This window comes from Podarcis gaigeae (assembly GCF_964106915.1).
Source record: "Podarcis gaigeae genome assembly, chromosome: 5".
Classification (NCBI taxonomy): domain Eukaryota; kingdom Metazoa; phylum Chordata; class Lepidosauria; order Squamata; family Lacertidae; genus Podarcis; species Podarcis gaigeae.
The window spans coordinates 59523537-59541201 of record NC_139681.1 but is presented as its reverse complement, the minus strand read 5'-3'; the positions used below and the strand labels follow the sequence as shown (position 1 = coordinate 59541201).

The following is a 17665-nucleotide window of genomic DNA, read 5'->3' as shown; positions in this document are numbered from 1 at the left end:
CCTGAGAAGGCTCTTTTTCTCTATGCGAGTGCAGCAGAGGATGGGAACAGCTGGTGACTATGAAGCCAGATGGAGCACACACCTTGCAGGAGGAGTGAGGCTGCTGTCCTATGATCAAGGACGACAATGTAGATAGCTAACGATGTGTGGTCACAAGTGGAGTCTTCATGTGATGTTTAAAGAAGTCAGGCTGAAAGTTCGGGTCATAGCAAAGTGGGATCTCTCCCCTCACTCAGCGCTGACTCCATTGCAGTGCTCCCCCTCCCCAGGCAATGAGCAAAGCCTGGAGAAATGGCAGATGGACAGCAGCTGCTTGCAATCCATCAGGTCTTGTGGGTTGGGGAGGGGGGTAGCCCTCAGGCCTGTGTCAAGGCATGAAGAGGAATGGGTGGGAGTGATTTATGCCTGCCTGCAGCAAAGGCAAGACCCTGCGGCCTTATTGATTCCCCAGCACCGCAGTGGAGCCATATACCAAGACCAGCAGCTTCACTCTTACCTCTTGTCCTTCCTTGCCTCGCTACTTAACTCAAATAAAAGGGCATGTTCCTGTTCCTAAGCCTGGCTTGCAAGAGATCAATAAATACCCGAAGTTCTGCTAGCGTTCCAAAGCCCTTCTGGCAGCCAGCCCCACCCATTTCAGGGTGCATCTTGACCTAAGGAAGAGGAAGAGTGGAGGGCACAGAACCACTCCACAAATATATGCCTCTGTTCCACCTCCAGAGCAGAGCGAAGGGAGCAGAGAGGTCAGCTTGACCAAGGCACTCCTGAAGCATTTGGCTAGACAGGAAATTACAGAAAAAGCAAAGGCATATAAAGGGCCAAGCCAAAGAGTTGCACCCCCCAAATTAAGCAGCACCTGCTACATTCCTCTGTAGAGGGTGTCTCACTACCCCTTCTAGCCAGCATCCAAAGTGTGAGCCAACTCCAGGGGAATTTAAAAATCCTCTGTGCCCCTTTTGTCCAGCAGATGTTAGGATAATCTGGAAGGGCTCCATGCTTTGACAGATCTGGACGTCCTGCTCCGTGGCTTGACCAGAAGAGCTAATGGCAACCAGGGACACCTTGTGCAGCCTTGTTCATGTCTGGCTAAAGGCAGAGAGTATGAAATGGGTTTTGAAGAGAGCCTCTTCATAGCACGAAGCCCCAGGAGGGTGAGGCAGCAGAAGGTAATCACTCCTGGAGCCTGGGTGGGACAGAGAGAGCAAGGAGGAGTGTTCAAAACAGGAAGACTTTATGATGTAATAAAGCCCTTGTGTGGAATTTAGCATCATTTTCAGTTCCCAAGGTGTTTTTGTGAAAAGTGTTTTTTTTTTTCCCCCTTCTTGCTCCCTTTTCACATTTGGCCGCCTGCCTCTCCTCCATTTCTTCCACTTCCAAAGTTTGCACATTCTTATGAATTATACTTCCTTTGGCATCCTACACCCACTGGCACCCTCCTCGCTTGGGTGGGGTTCCTTGTTTTTAGCTGCTTCCTGAACTTTCGGTGCCACAACATTGCTTTGAAGATCTGCCCGGTTCCTCCGTTCCCAATAGCTCCCATGCTCTTGCTTTGACTACAACCTCCTCTCTGATCTTGCATTAAACCATTTCCACCTGTTTACCACCCTCTTTTTACGCTATACTAAGATTAGCCAGCTCACCTTCCACACAGCACTTCAAGTGAGAGAGAAAAGGGAAGTGGGAAGCTTTCATTTCAAAATAGACCAGACTCGATTTAGCCTGTGGTCCATTCACTTCAATGCTGGGATTAAAAGGATGTGGGACACCTTCATGTTCCTCCCTCCCCATCCTGAGTATTACTGCTGTCCAATATTCACTGGTTTCCTTTGGAGCCCAATACAAAGCCAGTGTTGTTGCCTTCCTTCCCTGGGTGCACTTGCGTCCTGCCCAGTTTCATCTCCTGCTCTCCATGGTCTTGTGCCCCTGATCTCTCTGCTCTTCTGACCCAGGACATCCCTACCTGAGATTTCTGCTCCTCCAAGCTCAGTCATCTGTTCTCTCAAAAGAAGGACAAGGGAACCTTCTTCATTCTCAGGGCCCTATCTCCTCATAGGCAACTCTCTTGGCGATACGTTTCGATGGTGGACAGGGCTGGAGACAAAAGCAGGTGTAGCCACAGACAGGACACACACTTTGTGGTGTAGGCGACATTCCAGCCACAAGCAAGCACCTCTTTGCTGCCACCCAAGCAAGCAAGAGGGGCTCACGGTTGAGCGGCACATTCCAGCCTGGCAAAAGCACTCAGAGAGGGTGCAGAGCAGGGCTGGTGGGGTGTGTGGGCTGAAGAGAGTGCAAGGGCCAAGTAGAGAGGCCTAGAGGGCTGCGTTTGGCAGGCCCTGGACCTGAGGCACCTCAGCTCCTTCATTTTTGTCTTATACACTCATTCACAACCTTGAAAGGCTGCTTCGAAGATCAGGAAAGGTGTACTTTGGGAGATCCAATCCAAATCAGACATTGAAGCTACTATAAGCTCAGTGTGTGTGTGTTGGGGGGGGGATGACAGGTACTGAAGCTGTACTTGTCATCTTCGTTTCCTTTGTAATGTTGCAGAGATAGTAGCGAGTTTGGGAGGCTGGGGAAATTAGATTGGTAAAACAAGGGCAGAAGGAATTAAAAGCACTCTCCCAGTCTGCCAGTTCCCACATCTCTGAAGCAACCATATGGGGTTGCTAATTAGTAATAATACTTTTTTTTTTAATTTAAAGCATATTTCTCCAGCATCCTATATAGCTTGGCAGTGTAAGGCAGCCAATTCAGAGGGCATGTGAAAGGTAAACATTAAACTAGCTTGATGGTTCAGTTCTGCTCTCTTAAAATTCTCTTTCAAGTTGAAACCCACTCAGTGCAGGCTCCGGGCAATTTCTGATGTTGGGAAGCCAGGAGATACACATTGGGACCTGGTCTCTGGCTTCTGGGGCTACTTCAGCTGCTTCCCTGGATATTAAATCGGTCTTCAAAGTCTTGGTCTCAGTCCCAGTGGACCTGGGTTCAGAGTTCAGGCAAAACATTCCTTCCTGTAGAAGACAGCCTCTACCATGAACTTGAATTCCCATTGATACGCATCCATAGTCACAATATATGTCGATGTTTTCAAGCTCATTGCACAGGGAGCTGTTTTTTAAAACTCTTTATTGCCATCTATATTGCCATAACCAGAGTCTGCCTGACCACGATCTTCCAAGCTCTTGTCATTACCAACAAGTCCTATCCTACAGTTGTTTGCTGCTACCAAGGTTTGTCTGGTAATGTGCTATGCTGTCCTCTTGCAGAACGCACATTTTACAAGAGGATGGTGGCCTTAAAAAAACCCAAAAAACCCACATATTATCCTTCTGTACAATTTGGCCATTGTGTACTAATGCACTTCTTTCCTCTCTCCCCGAGGTGTAATATAGACTCAAAACACGGTTGCCAACTATCAGCGCTGAAGAGGAATAAAGCAACTGCTGCCACAGCTATAGGTCTGGGCTTCTGAGCTTCTCAAAGAGGGAAGGGCATTTCACAAGCATCAGATGCCAAAGCTGGGCTTTGGTAAAAGGTTGTTTAGCCAGACCCAGAGGACGCAAGGCAAGGGCATTTGTACTTTTTGGCTGAATGACATCTGATGCCCTTTCAAATGTGTTGTGTGTGGGGGGGGATAATTATTGTTTTGTTGTTATTTTTACTATGTTGTGAACCACCCTGAGTTCTACAGGTGTAGGGTGGTATACTAACTAACTAAATGTATGTATGTGTGTATGTATGTATTGTTTTTTTGGGGGGTGTACATACACACAGTGCTTTTTTCTGTGGGGACACAGGGGTATGTATACCTCTAAAAATTTTGTGAATCTCTGTACTTATGTCCATTTACTGTATTTATTTTCTCCAATTTGAACTATAAAATGGTGATTTTCTTGAGTCAAAACGAGAGTACCCCTAAACATTTTTTAAAAGAAAAAAAGCACTGTACACACTCACACCCGGTCCCTACATATTATTCTGAAGGCCTTCAAAACAATGGTTAGCTGCGTGTGTGGCACAAATTCTGTCAATCTAACACAAAGGCAATGAGGAGGAGAAGAGAGACTGAATCAAGGTCCATCAGGATGGAGGTGCAGAAACAGCCACCCAACACAGGACTTGAGGCACAAATTCATGAGGAATGCTCTGCATTGGGGCATTAAGGTGGCTTTGACTAGAGAGTAAGTCCCACTGAACTTTTACTTCTGAGCAACACGCCTAGGACTGCATAAAGTCTCCTGATCAAGGAACAAAAGAAACAAGCCAAGCATTTCTGAGGGAAAGAGTAGCCTGAGCAGAGACATTTCCAGCCCTCGTGCTGATGGAAACTCCCTCTCAAGTTGCTCACAAGGCACAGATGGCTCATGGCTGCTGGCCTTTCATGTCGGCAGCCTCCGCAGGCTGCCAGAAGCTATAAACAGGGGTGGGACACAGTTTAGCCGCTGCGCTGTATCAGTATTTAGAGTATTTAATTGGCCCAAATAGACGGGGCTTGTTTTCGGGGAGCAGCTGGCAGGCCGGAGCAAGCCAGGCCTCACCAGGGGGTTAGAGACTACTGGAACTGCCAGGAAAAGCAGTGAGCACCCATCCGCCTCCCCTTCCAGAACGCTGCCCACATCAGAGTCCCGGGCTCCACCCTGCCCAAGAGGAGACACAAGAGAGAGCTGTTCCAGGCAGGGAGATGCCTGCGAGCTTGGCTGGCCAGTAAACACTCGGCCTGCCAGCACATTCCAGGCTTGAGAGCTGTCTTGGCCTACCTTGACCTGACCCCGGGCAAAGCTAAACAGGACTGGATGCTTCTGAGACAATATTTCCCATGCAGCGTCTCCCCAGGCTCTGACAAGGCGGCTCCAGTCTCCCTTTGCCCTCTCTGACCGGAAATCAGGCCATGTGGTGCCACAGACACCCTTTCAAACAGGCTGGGAACGTTTTGCAGCCTGGGGGCCACGTGTCCTCTTTGGCAGCCTTCAGGGGGCCACATACCAAAGGCGGGTGGGGCAAGAAGCAAAAGGGACTGGAGCAACAAGTGCCGATTTGCTCATCTCTCTGTATTTGCCATCCAGGAAGTGCAAGGATACAGGCTGGGCAGGAAAAAAAACACTCAAGGAGGCTGCAATGCAGGGCCAGCGAGGGGCGTGGCCAGTGGAGGAGGGGTGTGGCCTGGGGAGAGTTCCAAGGGCCAAGCAGAGAGTTCTGGAGGGCCATAGAGTGGTACCTCGGGTTAAGAACTTAATTCGTTCTGGAGGTCTGTTCTTAACCTGAAACTGTTCTTAACATGAGGTACCACTTTAGCTAATGGGGCCTCCCGCTGCCGCTGCACGATTTCTGTTCTCATCCTGAAGCAAAGTTCTTAACCCGAGGTACTATTTCTGGGTTAGCGGAGTCTGTAACCTGAAGCGTCTGTAACCTGAAGCATCTGTAAACCAAGGTACCACGGTATTTGCTCCCCCCCCATCCCTACCTTGAAGCATCAGCCAAGAGGACTCTGCCTCCCCACTCCCATTCAGTCCTCCTGAGCACCACTCCCATTCTTACGGCCTGTGAATCCCAAGTCTCTACCCGCTGCTGGGCCTGGGACCCGTTGTGCTGCATTTGGGCTGCAGTGGTGCCTGCTCCCTCTGTGCTGTTGTCCTTGGGTCTCGAACTCTGGGGCAAGCAGGCAGCGGCAGCCGCTACTCAGGGAGCCAAGTTGCTCCCAGGGTGTTGACCCCAAACACAGCTGGGAGAGTCTGACCACAGGAATCTCCGGCATGGCCTAGCAGGGGCGTGTTGTCGATGTCAGTTTACAAGGAAGTGGCCAATCTGCCTGCAGCTCGGGCGTTTGTAATCAGGCTACCTGGAACAGAGAGGACTTTGTCTGCTGCCCCTGGGGAGGCATTCCTGAGGGGGTCGGTGCCCGTAAAGCGAAATCCAACCTTTCCTGCAAGCTGGCCAGAGCAAGCATGTTTGTGCTGTGACCTGGGTCCGGATGCTATTACAAGCCCTATATTCACAAGGTGGGAATGACATGCCGCAGGGGCCTCTGCCAAAGCATTCCTGCTATGAGGAGGGGAATCCCAGCAGCAGCAGCAACAATATCCCAGTAGGGCCAGGGATCTTGCATACAGCTTGGGTGGCAAAGGCCTCCCGTAAACATGCCAGCTTCCCAGCACGCACAAGGGAAAAGAGCATCTCAACACCAGCTCTTTACTGGAACTTAGCTCTATCAGGATTCTGCTAACATACAAGAGTTGCTGTTTTCTGTGCATCTGAGGCTGACTTCCGGTCAGCATTTAGACATCCTGAGGAGCTGGGAGGAGGTCTGGTTCAGCTGCAGCGTTGGCAACCCATTGGCTGCCACCACTGGCTGTTGCTGAATCCACAAGGTTGCAGAGGTTAATTCAAGAGCAACTTGGAAGTAGTGAGGCTGCGTTGCACACTGCACCACGTGAATTGTTTAAAAAATAAAAAAGCCTTTAATAAGAAACTCAATGGCGGGCACTTGATCATCCTGGAGGGCCCATTGTAAAAGCTGCCACAGCTCAGTCCAGTCCCACAGAACCCAAGGGCACCACACTGCTCAGTGGTCTTCCTGCTGCCCACAGTGGAGGACGCAGCGCATCCAAGATGGGCCGAGCCAACGTCATTTGGATATTGAGGGTTATGTTTCCATGGCACAACAAGTGGAACAGTGCCAAGTCTTTGGGCCGGGTGCCCCGTGGCAGCTCTTGCAGAGGCACTGCCAACCCCAGCTCCACTGTTTCAGGGTCCCAGGGCAAGGCTTGCTGGGGCTCATTTGAGCACGTTTTCGCTGCTCAGGAGTGCCCATGTTCTTGCTGCTTAGCCCAAAGGGAGCGGCAGAACTTTCCCCAGCGCTGCCGAGCACAACCTGCCCGCCTGCACCCAAGCCCCAGTCCTGCTCAGGTGAAGTCTCAAGGCATCTCTCCCCTTTCTCCTTGAGATGGTGCGGCCTCACTCACGTCCTTCCCAGGCATCTTCTCGTTGTTTCATCTCCAAGCGCTTCCGCTCTGCGAGGAGAAAAGGGGCAGGTGAAACCATGGGGGATGCACTCTGCCAACGTAGGAAAGTGCCACACTTGGAATGTGCAGGGGACTGCAGCCTGTTAGAATTCCTGCTCCATGATTGCAGTCATGGGATTGCTGTCTATCACATGACAGTATATGTTTTGACTCCACAGAGTGGCGCTTCTCCGCAGCCTTGGCGCTTCCTCTCCCTCCTTCCTCCATCACCTCCCGCCCTTCCCAGCGCACCAGGCTCTGCTCCTATGACACAGCACAACCACTTTCCTCAGCAAACTGTGGTTGCCTACCATGCTGGCACTCAGAAAGCGTGTGCCCTGTGCTGACCTTGCTTCACGCCGCCGTCTCCTTCCTCCCATCTCAGCCGCACTGTGCCTGCCCCTTGACCAGCCTCTATCGGCAGTGCCATGCCATGTTCCAATGGGCTGCGTCTCACCTGTGCTAGGATCAGAAAGCCTGCCTGGTGACCCGAGGGAAAGGCTAGCGAGCGGAGAAGAGCAGGGAGACTGCAGAGTTGGCAGCTTCAATTAAAACAAATCACCTATTCCTATGCATGACTTACACTGCCTCCTGCAGCTGGCACTGGCTCCCAGTTCCGCATCCTGGAGCAGTAATCAGGACTGGAGCACCACCTAGTGCCCAAACCTGAGGATCACAGACCTGATGCCCCTCATTTTACCATATAGCATTTTGGGAGAGCAATTGAGGAACGGGGCCAAGTATATGGGAGCGCCGCTGCTGGTGCCTCCTGTCTCATAAGCATCTGGCCAAAGCCATAAACTAATCTTCCAGCTTTTGTCCCTCGCAGCACCATGGCAGAAAAATGGGCAAAAAAGAAAAAGAAAAGAATCACTACTCTAATGTGGTCACAAAGAGGACATCTGCAAGGACAGTACAGTAAAAATATGAGAGCAGGGGGAGGCCTGGGCTGAACGAGGCTACAGTAACCTGGACATCATATGTATACAATGAGAAATCTGTTGCAGGAATTAGTCCAAAATGCTGTGTTCACAGGGCACACGCCATCATTGGCAGGGGTAATAGCGGTGGAAACGCTGCAGTGATTATTGGATTCAGATCCTATTCAAAATGCTAAAGTGAAAGCTATGAAGAAAAACAATTTTTAACAGCTTCTGATTATGCTGGGAATGTCAGAGAGACCCAGAGTAATCCATGCTCATACTCCAGTTTCAAAAAGAATGACAGAAGGTAATAGAGTCATTGTATGAGAGAAGCTTCCTCAGAAAACTCCATAAGAAGGGGCCGGGTTTGGGGGTGTGTGGAGTGGGGGCTGGAGAGGAGCAGGTGTAGGGGGGGAAAAGAGGCTATATTAGAAACAGGAAAATCACGGGGAAATTTATCACCTGAACTGACAAACAACTATCAACACTTTTTTTTAATGTGCAAAAAGCTTGTTGTTAAAGACATATACCTACAGCGACTAAAATATTTGCATTGTTAATTACCTGCACCCTCTTCTCCTGATTTTCACTGCTGCCTGAAGGGTCTTTGCAAGCTTAAAATACTGCATTTTGTTTCAAAAAGAGCAGCAGGATTTTTTTTTAAAAGGCAGAGCCTAACTTGACCTCTCTAGGATGTACGGTGTGCTTCTTTGAGATCAGAGGCTATTCAGCTTCCCTCTTCAAGCCCAATCTTTGACCGTCTCTAGGGGGCATGATCCATCAGCTCTGCCCCCATCCTCCACCTGCTTCAATGAGAGGCCCTGCCTCATCCCACTTCCCTGAAATCTCTTCTTCCTTCCACATTTTAGGGCAGGGGTGAGTAGCCAGCAGCCCAAGGAATGCATGTGTCTGAAGCAGATGGCAAGGTGGGGCAGGAGGACCAGGAGGAAAGAAAGTGGCAGAAAGAGAAAAGTGGGAGAGAATGAAAGAAAGAGAAAGAGAAAGAGAAAGAGAAAGAGAAAGAGAAAGAGAAAGAGAAAGAGAAAGAGAGAGAAAGAGAGAAAGAGAGATAGAGAGATAGAGATAGAGATAGAGATAGAGATAGAGATAGAGATAGAGATAGAAGTGGTGCTCCCCACTTTTGGGTCAGGCTGCCTCCACTGCTGGCACACAGTCCCCAACAGATCATCCCCAAGAGAATGTGGCTCTCAAAAGAAATAAAAGGTCCTTGTCTCCCTACAGCATATAATCCTGCAACAAAATCAGAGGCTCTGGATAAACTGAAAATGAACATGGGAACCAAAGAGCTGCCAGCTCCTTTGCCCAACCTGCCAATCTGGAATACAAGACAGATCTGAACATCTTCTAGACTACCTGCCCTGCAAGGCCCATAGGCCTACTGTCAGGTTCCACTATATACAAAAGACTTTACTGACGTAATAGAATCAACTCAGCCCAGAGGGAGCCCTTGCCTGTGACTTTCAGTACCAACTAACCCTTTCACACCCTCCCCACCCCAATTCAATCCAGTTGTATCTTCCATAAAACTCCTCCACTTCTGAGCCAAGTCTGTGATCCTTGGTTCCACCTACTGCTACCCCTAGGACAAATACTCGGCCGAATCAAAAGTCACATATCCATCAGTGTTATGGGCCATACACCATAGGTACAACATGTGTGTGAATTTTAGTTTGGGCAACCACTGGGGAGAGTGGGAGCTTTGTGGATTCCCATGAAGACTGGAGATGTCAAAATATCCCAACCCAGAGGACTAGGACATTGGGAGCTGGTACCTGGACAGACAAGGTACTCCCTAACTACTCCTTTCTTAACAAAGGATGCTGAAGATGCAACTGACAGCTGTAGGACAGGAGCATAGCATCCTCAGGCTCCTGCAAGATGCTCTGCAGTGGCCAGCCCCTGCTACCCAATAGAGCCCTCCCAGTCCTAACAGGAAATAACAGACATGTGGGGAATCTGAAAGGACCTCACTGATCTCATTACAGTTTCCAAACAAGTATGGCAAACAGCTAGGCGGGCATGCTCCACCGCTGTTATCTAGCTGGTGCAGCTGAAGCACAGGCAGAGAGCCAGCTGCCATCGCCCTGGGAAGAGACAGGGCCCTTAATGGATACAATAAGCCCAGGACAGCAGCATGGCTGAGGTGGCAGCTCATCTGACCATGGGTCTCCTGTTGCCCTGGAGAAAGCTGGTAGCGGTGGGGAAAGGGGGAAACAACCCCTTTCCCCAGCCAGGCCACCTGGTTCCCCCTTTGTTGTGCAGAGGATGCACAACACCGTTCTGCCTTAGCAGCAGAAAGTGGAAGGAGAGGGGAGGGCTACGAGGGAACCCTTTCCCAGAATGCAACCTGACACCAAGGGTGATCCCCTCTCCTGTATCCCTGTATGTTTCCATGACCTAGACATTGGCTGCCTAACAGACTCCCTCAGGTCCTCAGGCAGGCAGAGCTGTCTGTGTGACAGCAAGGAGAGTGAGCGAGCACGTGGTTGGTGTAGCTTACTTGCAACCCTGCCTGGAAGCAGAGAGCCAGACTCCCCAGAGACTCCCAGGACGTGGGTAGTGAGTGAGAGCAGGGAGGCCTGAGGCGGAGACATCGAGAAATCCCCCAGCATCCCTCGCCTGCACTCCACAGCACCGCAGCCTGGGCCACCTCCGTCTCCAACACACTTCCTGCCTCTACAACACAACAGCGTCAGTTCACGTCTTTCCCCGCACCCTTAGGCTTACCTCGGGCTGCTTGCAGCTGCCTGCGTTCAGCTTCCCGCTCGGCCTTGCTTTGGTTGCTCCGCACGCCCAGGGCGCCTGTCACCAGTCTCCTGGCCAGAGCGGCTGAGGTCTCGGGGCGCTCTTTGGCTGGCTGCAGGAATTCTAGAGGAATTGGCAGAGGGAAGAGAACAGTCTCAGTGCTCAGAGTCAGGACTCCCATTGCTGGAAGATGAGAGTATTTACATCAGCAGATGAGTCCTTTTCCAAAAGCACATATTAAAGGAAAAGAGATAAGGCAGGGAAGAGCATCACCCACAGCCTTGGTGCTGCCCTCTATCACATACAAAGGAGGATAGCAGAGGAGCTGAGAGCACCTCTAATGGTCAGGAAAACGGGAGTGGAAGCAGCTGTCAAAGGGATCTGCCATGGGCAAGAGACACGTGGGAGCAATGGGGCGGCAGTGAGTGTGTGGGAAACACTGGCTGGATGGGGTATGCAGGGCTGCACTGTTGCCTGCCTGACTCTTCTCTCCTGTGTGTCACACACCCACAAAGCTACATTGCAAACAGGCCATGTGACACCGGAACGTTTCGAATTGTTTTAAATATCTGCTTCTAATGTTATCTTCTATTGACGATTTTAATATTTGTTTAATTTTCTGCACTTTTTTGTAAACCGTGTTGCAGATTCTACCTTCAATATTAATTTTGTTACTTTTTTTTAAATGCACCTTTTCAATTCCCTAGGCGTTGCCCTAGGAAGCCAACCAGACTTCTTGTTATTCTCAGCCCCGATGAGATGCAAGGGTGCTCAGGGACTAGGGCAGCCAGGAGGAACCCAAAGGGGGGCAACCCATTTTTTTGATTCCACTGTTACAGTTAACAAGCCCTGTTCGGTGCTAGCAGGAGAACTTCCACTGCTTTAAACTGCAGCTGCTTCCCTGGAAAGGTGGTTGTAGGATCTGGGAAGCCCAATGTTCATGTGAGAGAGACTTCCAGCAGACCAGGTTTCATAAGCAGTTGTGCTGAAGAACCAGTGCTCATCAGGATCTGAGAGGAGCAGAGAGGAGCAGGTGGGTGGGTGGGGCTGTTGAAGTCCTACTACTATGGCTACCTACAATGATCTGGGATAATCTCTGCAAGGTAGTGCAGCTATGAGCTACAGGCTGGAAGATGCTCAGCATCCCAGGCACTTAATCTCTCTCTTCTGGACTCACCAGAAAAGGCTCGGGCCTTGGTCTTTGCGGCTCGCGTGGCCTGGGACAGCGGACGGGTTTTCACCATCAGGTGCTTGGTGCTGAGAGCATCTCGGGCTGCGAGAAGAGGAGCAGGTATCATACGGGGAAGTAGACTCCCTTCGCAGTGAATGCATTAGACAGGCCATCCCCACCAGGTAGCAAGACAGCCGCTTCCTGTTGCCCGGTCAAGCCCTGCTCAAAAGCAAGCCTCACCTGTGATGGGGCTGGAGAAGATCCCCAGGGCGTGTGTGTCATCCACCCATTTAATGTCCAAGCCTTTCTTCCTGGAGAGCAGAAAAGAGAAATATGGGGACACCAGGGTTCTTGTGGGGGTGTTCAGAGGAAGAAAATAGCAATTGTGTGCAGTCCTGGGGGGAGCTCAAGAGGGGGTGCAGGGCTAGGGAGAGTTGGAAGGATGCCTGGTGGGTAGTGATGCCAGAGCATGCCGGGGCATCTTTGGAACAAGACTGGCCTTTGCATCTCTGAGCCAGGGGGCACATCTGGATCCAGGTCTAAGGACTCAGAGAAGTCAGGAGGCCATGGAAGGGAAAGCTCTAGGTGAAGAGAGCCATCACCCCCAGCCCTGCCTGCTGGGGGTGATCCACACCCAAGGAGAAGGTGTGACATGGGACATAGAATCGCAGAGTTGGAAGGAGCAACAAGGGTCCTCTAGTCCAACACAACGGGGACAAATGGCTCACTGGTAGATGCAGAAGACGCGCAGCAGATCCTCAGTGCGAAACTCCGCTGGGAAGTCGTAGATCTCAATGACGTGGGGCAGCTCAGAGTCACTCAAGTCCAGGTCAGCCGGGGTGTAGTTGTAGTAGTCAAAGCGTGGCTCCTGTAGCCCCGCAGGGTGTGGTCTGTGGGGAGAAAGCTGGAGGGAGGAGAGAGGAAAGCAGTGAGGGGTGGCGAGCTGTAGCAGCAGCAGTGCAAGGCCCTCGGCCTCTTGCCCCTTCCCCCAAAGCAGCCCAGGCCACCGGTGGACCCCCACCCCAATGCCATTTCAGGGAGCTCATCCTGATCCCCCCCACACCACCTTTGAAACGACAGCCAGGCGCTGCCTCTGACTGCTGAGCACCGTGGTGCATCTCAGCCCCTGAGCCCTTCTGGCAGCCCTGGAGCGGGTGCGCTGGCTGATTGATGAAGCCGTGGGCTCGTGTTGCGGAGAAGGATTGATGGCCCACGGGAGATTGGGAGTTATTGATCAGGTGCCTCCTGCTGCTTGCATACTTTCCCCATTAACCGTTTCGCCAGGCTCCCTCGTTCTTTTCAGGGGAGGAAGCTGGAGTGGGCGCCCAGTTCCCCAGCAGCTGTCTTCCTGCCTGCTCCGCACTCCGTGGAAGGGCGTTGGCGGTACCCAAACCAAGGAAGCTGCAAAACCCAGCTTACAGAGCAGGCGTGGCAGCCTCCACTCCCCATGGCTAAGCAGGTGAAGCTAGAAGAAGTGTGGGACAGAAATAAAAGGGGTGATTGGGTTCAGACACAGGTGGGAGAAGACCTGGACCCATGTTTTACTTGCGATAGCTATTGCCCCAGTAAACTCTGGGCCAGAAAAATATATGAATTGCGGAACAGTTGGGAATAACGATAGACAGCAGCCAGAGATTTTTTATTCTTTTTAAGACAGGCTCAGGGAGGAGACAGGTGTGCTGGGACCCGGCTCCTGGGATGCTGTGCACACCTGCACCCCAAAATCAAAGAAGAGAGCGGGAGAATGAAGCAGGCTGATCTCACACTGCTCCTAAGGGAAACAAATTACGCTGCGTTTATTAACACACTCTAGATGTGAGGTTGCCCTTGAAAACTTTTCAGAAACCACAGCTGGTGCAAAATGCTGAAGCCAGAATAATGTCTGGTGTCTGCTTTTCTGGCCATATTACACTGGCCTTGTTTAAATTGCACCGGCTTTCAATTCATTTTCAGACCCAATTCAAGGAGCTGGTTATTATCAATAAAGCCCTAAATGGCTTTGGGCCAGGATATATGAAGGCTTGCCTCCCCTCACATGAACTTGCCCATCAGTTGTAGTCATCTTCCGAGGCCCTGTTTTGTATTCCACTGACAACATATGTGCATTTATTTATTTAGAGCTTTTATTTTCATCCCATTCTTTGGCTATAAAAAGCTCCCAGAACAGCTTATAAGTCGCTAAACAAAGATTTCTCTGCACTCAAGACACATCACAAAAGGGAAATGGATTGGGAGGGATGAGAAAATAAGCAAACTCAGGGTCAACTTCTTTGTTTACAAGCAGTTCCAATTGTGGAGGACATTGTCTTTTAGATGGGCAGTTAAGAAGGTTTTATTTCATCTGGATTTTAGTGTATATCCTATTCTGGATGTTTTATTTTGGCTTTTTAAATGCTTACTAGTTTTAACTGCAGCGAGATTTTAACAACTGTAAACCACCTTGGAGGATTTGCAAGAACCAAAAGCCAAAATGCAAACACGGCTCCTTCCCTTGCAAAAGCAGGAAGGGAAGAGACTCAGGCCTCTGGGAACACCGCAAAATGCTGGCAGATCTCATGTCTCCAGGTCTGCAACATCATGGCCTAATGAACAATGACCCTTCACTGAATTGCTTAGCCTGACCACTCAGCTCCCCTCCATACATGTGCCTTGGCAAACCTTTACCCCCAAAGTCAACCATCATAGCTGCTGGGAGACTGAAAGCTGGATGCAGCTCTCCTAGGGAAACGCACTTGTGCTAGGTCCCTAAGCGGCACAGCTCCGCGCACATCCTGTGGGCAAGGGAGTCTATAATTCAGCCAGACTCTGTCTGCTTCCCCAAGTACCTGTACCAACAGAAGCCACGGCTGTACAGGGAAAGTCTATAAATTCCAGCTACTTCGGTCAATAAAAGACAGCAATTCAGATAATTTCTTCGGGAAAGTGAATTTGTGGGTGGGTGGAGCACGGAAGAACGAGCTGGCGAATCAGGGAGGAAGAGGTGGATCTGCAGCAAGAGGGACAGGATGGAGTGTGTGCCTCGGTGGATTTAACAGGATCCAAGCTATTAACTTGATCATTAAGGAACCTAAGCGAACTACACTTGGTTGCAGGGGGAGCTGGCCAAGAAATGCTTGAGGGAGCAGCCTCTCATAACATTAAATGGCATGGCAGATCTTCAGAGACGATGGAGAGCACACTGCATGAGCACCCCTGACCTTCACAAACCACTGGGTGCAGCAGAAAGCACACTGAGGGCCAGGAGCTGCCTGCCTCACAAGCATGGTGACCATCCATGAACAATGCACAACATGTACAAACCTGCCCACAAAGCCTGCTTGTCTCTGCACACAACTTCAGGCTTGACTGATGTCAGCCTGCTCTGCAGCGACAAAGCGCACGCATGTTTAGCGGGGAACACGGCACCGCATTCTTACAAATATGCTTGCAATGGTTCGCGCAGGGAAAAAGCGAGCCCATTAATGGGCTTCCTGTCTTGGGTTGCTTACAGGAACCGTGCGCCCTCGTGCCGCATTAACACAGTCCCAGCCTCCTGCTCGCAGTCTCCTTCCCAGAGATCGCTAATGTTCAGATGTTGTCCTGTGCTGGGAAAGCTTCTGCCGGCGGATGCACAGGCAGCAAGGAGCAAGAGGACACAGGAAATGAAGACTGTCTGCCACGGCTCAACGCTCTCCAAAGATTTATCCACGCTGCTGCGCTGACTCTCGCTCGCTCGCTCGCTCAGCTTTTGAGACTGAGAAGACAGTCAACATGCGGCGGGGGGAGAGTGAAGCACAGTGGCAGAGGCCGGAGGAGCCTTATAGAGATAAAAGCGTGTAAGGCAAGAGGCAGAAATGTGTGTACCATGACAGCCTGCGCTAGCACACTCCTCCCTTTTGCAGACAGGGCTGGCTAGTTACAATCTCTCCAACAGAATTGGCCAGTTTAGCCAAAAGTAATCCTCCCAGAAACACTGTATTACCAGCTATGGCATATTTTCCGCCGAAGACTGAAAAAAGCACATCACACGGCACACGCATTGGTCTCTCGGGTGCTCAGTCTGCAAGGACAGCTGGGTTGCTGGTCAGTGCTGGGCACCCAAACTAGACAAGTAATGGCCTTCAAAACAACAGAATGAATTATTTTCACATTTTCCATTGCATGTTAAAGTTTTCGTTCTGATTTGGGAAGGATCATATTTTCTTCTTCTTCTTCTTTTGAGTGAAGGGAGACAGGTTGGACTGGACCAAAAGAAACAGGAGGGATGGATCGAATAGCCTTTTGGTGGTCCCTTCCAACTTTGTGAAATGAAAATGAAAGAATCGACTCTAGACTTCAGGGCCACGAGGATCAAGGGCCCGGCCCCAGAGCAAGACCACCCCCCCCCCCCAGTCATTGAAAACAGGGTGTTCCAAAAAGGCTTCGCAGATTCCCAAACAGGAACCAGCAGCAGTGGTTTCTAGGTAGTGAGGAAATGCCCAAGGCCTGTGTCAGAAGAAGGCAACTCTCAAAGATCTGCACAGGGCCTGAACATAAGCCCTTCCCCTGATCCCCAGGCAAGCCTTCACTGAAGCATTTACTCCCAACGCTGCCACTCTTACACACAGAGAATTAAGCAAACACATCTCACCTGCAGCTCAGCACCGACACACAAGCCATAACATCAACTCATGCAAAGCACCCTCTTTTGTGTATGCCAAGATCTGATCGCTCTCATTCTAAATCCCACTTCCACACACCCGAATCTCAGCGCAACACTCCTCCTATGCAACGAAATGAGTTATACTGACCTTGGTATGAGAAACTAGAGTAAGTTTTTCACCAGGGAAAGCAATAGCAGAGGAACAGCTTTATATAGTCACAAGCTGTTTTCCCCCTCCTTCCATTTTTATCTCACCATATTCTTCTTTTCTTAAAACACAAGCAGGAGGATATAGATATGTGCATATCTGCATCAGCACAGTCACTAGGCTGGAGCTGCAGAAAGGAAGCCAGAGTCTGAGCTTTGCAGGAATCTTGCCTGTGAATTTTCACTGCCACATTTCTCCAGCGCCCGAAGATCTTCTGATACCCGGACTCTGGGGACATTCATAGTTTAAAGGAGAAGCATTTTCACCAAGGACAGGATCTTACTGTAGTATTTTAAAAACACTCCAGGGAACAATTTACTGCAGGACAGGTGCAAGTTGACCCAAAGCAGGGGCATGTCCCAAAGTAAATATTATTAAACGCTCAGGAGAAATTGCTAATGTGGATGGACCCTCCATTAGAGATATTGGCCGGCATCACCCACAAATTCTGCTGCTGATATTCACACAAGGAGGAACACAGCTCACACCACATCCCAGAATCTGTCACTGTAGGCAACCCAAGTCCTGCCTTATCCACACAAAATCTTGTACCTCATTAAAGCGATACAAGCTTTTGTGTAATTGGTCTTGACAAAAGTCTCATGCTGTCCCTTGTCCCAGCCATCGTCCCGCCTTCTCTCTTTCATTATCAGAACTCTTTTCTTCCTCAAGGTGAATTTCCAGCACTGTGCCCATTTGCCAGGGCATTCTTCAGCTATATCAACTCATTTTTCTTAGCAGACAGTAAATCTTGTGTCGGAACTATGTGATTCTAGAGAGTCCAGCTATTTCACAAGGTTCTCAGCTTTTTAGGGCCGGGAGGAATCAAAGCTGATAAATGGACTGGGTGAAAAATATATGTGAGCATATTTGTGCGATCACACGTAGTTCAGTGCTCATTAAGATAAATATGACAAGCCCGGTGTTCATTAAGATAAATATGAAAAGCCCAAACTACAATTCTAGGAGGGAAAT

General features: G+C 50.2%; 1 protein-coding gene and 1 long non-coding RNA gene across 2 annotated transcripts in view; both read right to left on the bottom strand.

The window, feature by feature from the left end:
• Positions 1-3964: 3964 nt before the first annotated feature.
• The window catches only part of LOC310845270, a 112814-nt gene continuing 99113 nt past the window's right edge, over positions 3965-17665 (bottom strand). Inside the window, exon 2 of the long non-coding RNA XR_014564606.1 lies at positions 3965-5410. This is a non-coding gene — a long non-coding RNA (uncharacterized lncRNA). The remainder of the gene's footprint in view (positions 5411-17665) is intronic.
• The window catches only part of R3HCC1L (R3H domain and coiled-coil containing 1 like), a 34153-nt gene continuing 22926 nt past the window's right edge, over positions 6439-17665 (bottom strand). Inside the window, 5 exon segments of the mRNA XM_083740041.1 lie at positions 6439-7010; positions 10673-10813; positions 11868-11963; positions 12102-12172; positions 12590-12765. Of these exon segments, the coding sequence (XP_083596167.1) occupies positions 6955-7010; positions 10673-10813; positions 11868-11963; positions 12102-12172; positions 12590-12765 (540 nt within the window). The 3' untranslated portion in view covers positions 6439-6954.